The sequence below is a fragment of the Octodon degus genome, unplaced genomic scaffold, assembly GCF_000260255.1.
Source record: "Octodon degus isolate 3935 unplaced genomic scaffold, OctDeg1.0 scaffold00066, whole genome shotgun sequence".
Classification (NCBI taxonomy): domain Eukaryota; kingdom Metazoa; phylum Chordata; class Mammalia; order Rodentia; family Octodontidae; genus Octodon; species Octodon degus.
The window spans coordinates 4,778,900-4,784,144 of NW_004524642.1; the positions used below are offsets into that span (position 1 = coordinate 4,778,900).

Sequence of the window (5,245 nt, forward strand, 5' to 3'; positions counted from 1 at the left end):
GAAAGAAAGAGAAAAGAGAAAGAAAGAAAGAAAAGAAAGAAAGAAAGAAAAAATGCATCAGTATGTTTGAGGAAGAAATAAAGGCAAGGTCATTTTTGTGGCATTTGCGAAACCCCTGTCCTTAGGACCTCAGTGCCACCCGGCTGTGAGGCGCTTCCGGATACCTACGTTCATTCATTCTCCTGTTGCACTGCTTTGTATATTGTGATGCTGCAGTCATTTTGCAAGATCCAACTAATACTGTCTGTTTTTGTAATGTTACAGTTTATGATATGGCAAAATTATTTGACAAGTGTGGGACACAAAAAAGGATGCTGTTTTAGCCGTAATAAACGTTTAAAAAACCATACAGCCCACTTAATCATGCAGTTTCTAGTATTCAGACCAAATTTGTAACACTTGCAGATGGAAGGATGTGAAGACAAGCTGAGAGCCTTGCACCGATACAGGAGCAAAGCAGTCTCGTTTCTACTCCCTCTCGCTTAAAAGATTTAGCTTCATATTTTAGTATTTGTTTTAAGTCAACGACTTTTGCATATGTTTAAGATCTTCACTCTTCACAAAATTATGCTTTAGATATAAAAATAAGGAAATTAAAACAGGTAATGGGGGGCTAATTTGGTTGTGCTGATTAACAATCTTAACTACCAAAGCATCTTGTTACATTCTTTAAATACACACACTTCTACTGATCAATATTTCAATAGAGCTGTGAAAGAAAGAAAGAAAGAAAGAAAGAAAGAAAGAAAGAAAGAAAGAAAGAAAGAAAGAAAGAAAGAGCCTCATTTAGGTGTAATGGAAGGCACTATACTAATTGCCCAAATAAGAAACTAGTCACTGACTGTGTGAGATTAAGATTGGAGTCATATTTCCTAAATTATCTGCTTTATGAAGTTCTCTAATGTAGCTCTGGATTGGAGGTAATTTATATTCACATCTTTTAAACATTATTTTGAAACTTACTTCGGTTTTATTTTGTTACTAGGTAATGTGGATTTTTATGAGCGGTTCTAAATATTTTCTGGAGGAAGAGAGGATTAAAATAGGTAAATTCAGAAGTAGAATACAGATTTGTCCTCTCAGGTATGAGTCAGCTATATCTCTTTTTCTGATAGAACTAGACTCTTTCTAACTGTCTAGCCAATGACCAGCATTTATAGCACCCCAATTGTGGAATACATTTTAAGAAAACAACAGATTCTTTTCACTGTTTTGGCCTAAAGAGTTCTTGTGATGGTAGTTGATGGTATTAATTGAAGCACTCACTCCCTCAGTGCTTCAAAGACAGGCTGTGTCCTTTTTCTTTTTTTTTAATGTCCTTTTTCTACTGTCAGTTCCTTTTTGAAGCTAAAATCAAGTTTTTATTCATTTTATTGTGTTAATTTGTTTTTAAGACCCCCATGAAAATAGAAATCATAGGAATTTTTGCTGCCAAGTTACACTGTTCTAGCATAGAATTTTTCTTACCAAAAAGTTGCTTGGCTTTTGAAAATCTCAAAATTTAGGGCCAGCCAGATAGCTCAGAGGACTAAAGCACCTGTGCAGCGGCCAGGGTTCCATCCCCAGCGTGCTGTGCCGGCCCGTCCCCAGGGGGCGCGCTGAGACCGAGATTGAGACTGGGCGTGGTGGCGCGTGCCTGCAATCCCAGCGCTTGGGAGGCTGAAAACAGGAGGATCACTACGATTCCGATCTGTGTAGTGAGACCCATAAACCCTGTACTAAATGCAATAAGTAAAGAAATAAGTAAATTTTTTTAAGAAAGATAAGAAAATCCCAAAATTTGTTTGCTCTGAGGCCACCGCTGCCTGGGCTGTCTTTTCAGCAGCTCCGTCCAGTGCACGCTGCGACCATCCGGGTGCGCTGTTTACTCATGCTCTTATTTTCCCTGTTGTCACTGCTCCAGGTCTACAGCATCATGACAAGAGCAAGGAATCTCCGTGGTACTGAAACAGTATTAGCGAGTCAAGTTGCTGCCTGAACCCAGGACCCACGGGGAAGTTTACTGCTAGGATTTTCCTGTCTGCTGAGGAGACACAAGTTACACAGAAGAAGAGGACAAAGCAGGCGCTTGACTTTGGTTTTGAAACTTATCTGGAGAAAGCAAAGTGGGTCCTCATCATTGAAGAAAATCATTTTTGTTCATTTTTCCCCTCATCTGAGCCTTCGCCAACTATGTGACTTTCTTTTTTACTGTTTGCCTTTACCAGCACATGGGTTAATGTTTGTTTCGTTTTTACTTTTTATAGTTTTCTTTTGGAACCAGCCATCAATGTCAGGAAAAGATGAACCGCAAATGGAAGTGCTTATTCTTTCAGGAATAAAATTTTGTAGCTCTCTGTGTGTCTATTTTTGTAGAAATACAGAAAGTTTGGCTTAGCATTGATGGGCTATTTTTGAGGGATGTACTTTTTTAATATTGTAAAAATTGTTGAGTTCTGTTTCAAGAACTTGCTCTCCAAGAAGCACTGGCAACGTGTTTAAAAAATGCTTATTTTGAAAATGTCTGCGGTACGCTCGTGTGTGCTTTCTAGGTTACCTCAAGTGTGTGCTATTTTCTCTATAAAAATAGCTATCCCATAGCAAACCAATTCAGTATTGTTCACTAAATCTCAGTGGTGGTTTAATTCCATTTAGCTCACTTAGTTTTGACTTACATGGCTAGCTTGGGAAGGAAAAATTTAAGGGCCACACTAAAGGATGTCTCATGACTTCGATTCTCACAGAGAGTATTTGGAGGCTGTGGGGAACCTTTGCATTGACTTAATGAGATGAAGAGTTTGCCTGGAATATTTCTCTTTTTAGTTCATCTTTGATCAATGGAACCAGAGTTTATATAAAACTACTGTACTTAAATGTGTTTAATCGCACTACCTGTGAGTGCCAGTGGGTTATTCTACTTGTTTGTAATTATTCATTCATAAAAGTTTCAAAGTTATGGTTTTATTTTTCAAAGAGAATTTTTTTCTTGGAGAATTTGAAAGAATAAGATCTGAAAAGGTACTAGACATATATAAAAAAGAAACTGGCTGTTTCTGATAATATCACTCATCATTGTAAAATGAAAAATAATGTATTGTACATGTAACCTTTTAAACATAGTATTTTGCAAACAATTTTATTTCATCCACTGTTTTGGTATAAATCTAGTTTTCTTTTAATCATTTAAAGTATTTTAGGTCAAAATTAAATTTGTGTTGGCATTTAAACTTCTCTTACATTTACTGGAGTTGGGCTAAAACTTAACAGTTATGGTCTCAACTTTACATGGCCTTAGGGTTTAAATAAAGTTGCTTAAATTGATAACGTAAAGGCCTTCAAGATAAGGTACATTGCTTCTTTCACCTGCATGTGTCATGTATAAAGTTAGTGTACTATAGCTCTTTGACTTGGATAAAAGGAGTTTCTCGGAGTTCTCCGGTTCTTTTCCACACATCTAACACAGAATATTCAGTGAAATGCTGCTCTTCAACTTTAATTGTGAACATCATTTGCATGAATATTAGACAAGAACAGGATAACATTCCTAGGCAGTGTGCACAGGTAATTTTTGAATGTTATACTTTTCTATATCTTATGCATTACCTTTTTACATTGCATCCAGCAAATTATAGATTATATCCTTCTGTATTTTTGTCAACCTATACTTTGGTTCTTCTTAGCTAGAATTTCTTAAACAAAATGTGTACACTTTTAAGAACGTGGGGTTCAAATTTTCTTCCACTCAACAATGAAATTTCTAAGAACTTATTTAAATTAGGTGCATTTTTATGTATTATTTGATTTAATACAACTTATTTTTAATTTGCCCAAGTTAGTGTAACACAAAGTTTAGGAAATGTATAAAATATATTTTTATCTGGAGTTACCCTGAGTATTTGAAAGCAAGTGTCCCGTAGTTCCATGAGCTATCTCACTGGGAATTTTCGCTTCTCTTTTCCTTCCTATTAACTTTTTTTTGCAATTTCTGAGAGAACAATGTCATACTTCGTTCAGATTATTCAGTTGGATTTTCTCAGTCAAGAAGGGAATAAATATACTAACTTTTAGCTCTTTTCCTTATCTTCCTTGAAACTGGAGAGGGCACTAAAAGAGACAGAAGCGACAAGCAGTGGCTGCAGCCTTAATTCAGACTGTGTTCTCTGTCCTTTCTTGTATGTATGGAGGACAGCTCTTGGCTCTAGGGGCTTCAGAAATCCTAAAGCAGCTTAGAAGGACTGGTAAGTGAGCTTTGAGAAAGAGCCTAAATGTGGACCAAAACCTTAGCACTAAGAACATTGAGAACGGTCAGAGTCACAGAAGAGCGCTAGCTGGAATTTAGCATAATAATCTGAATTTATTTCACACTTAAAGTTATGCCACCCTGTGGATCGAGTTTTCTAATACCAAAATTATTCAGCTGGACTTGACTTGGAGGTTTCCAAATTACTTTACTGGAGGCTTCTGCTTACCTTTCTAACTTTATTTGGAGCCACTTCACAGTTGATTGTTTTACAAATTAAACCTCATTCAATCTTCTAAAGATCTGTGAATTAGTAGAAAATCTTATTTCCTCTAATTTATGCTTCCAGCATTCAACTAGCAGGAACTAAAGAACAACATAAATGCTGGCAAATTAGAATCCTAAAGAGGATGATTCATTTTCATTGTTAATTCTCATGAAACATCAATACTTTTAAAAGACAGTATGTTTTCTTAAGAATGTTAACCAAATTCTGTTTACTTTTTCTGGTAATTTTTTTTCTTTTCTCTTTTTAAGGTTATTTATATTTTGTTTCACAAAATTGACCAGAATTGCTCTAAGATTTACAAACTGATAGCCATTATAGTACACATAATTGAGGAATTGATTTTTCTAACTTTGTAACATTTAACAAAAAAATTCTAGGCACTAGCACAAAAAAATGCCCCTAAAAAGAACTCAATGTTTCTTATGCAAATAACATCTGCTCATTTGTAGTCTAAAATTTGATGAACATGGAAGAATCTATGTTTGAATTTACTTTCTGGGTTAATGCTGTATTTCTAATTTAAAGCAAAACTACATTTTCAGAGCTTGTGTTCTACCCTTGACTGAGTGAGTGTTCCAAAGAGTATTTGCTGAATTAAGCCAGCAGGAACAGTAGGGAAAAAAGTTCATAAGCAGAGTGTATGTGTTAGACTTTTGACTAGGAGATGTATAGGGAAACAGAATAAATTGATGTGAAGAGGAAGGAAACCTTTCTCAGAATTCTAGATTAAATACAAT

General features: G+C 35.6%; 1 protein-coding gene across 5 annotated transcripts in view; it reads left to right on the top strand.

Moving 5' to 3' along the window:
- Positions 1-3,011, top strand: part of Vgll3 (vestigial like family member 3) — a 47,097-nt gene extending 44,086 nt beyond the window's left edge. For all 5 annotated transcript variants that reach the window (XM_023719245.1, XM_023719246.1, XM_023719249.1 and 2 more), the window contains exon 4: positions 1,904-3,011. In XM_023719245.1, the coding sequence (XP_023575013.1) occupies positions 1,904-1,947 (44 nt within the window). In that variant the 3' untranslated portion in view covers positions 1,948-3,011. The remainder of the gene's footprint in view (positions 1-1,903) is intronic.
- The last annotated feature ends 2,234 nt before the right edge of the window (positions 3,012-5,245 follow it).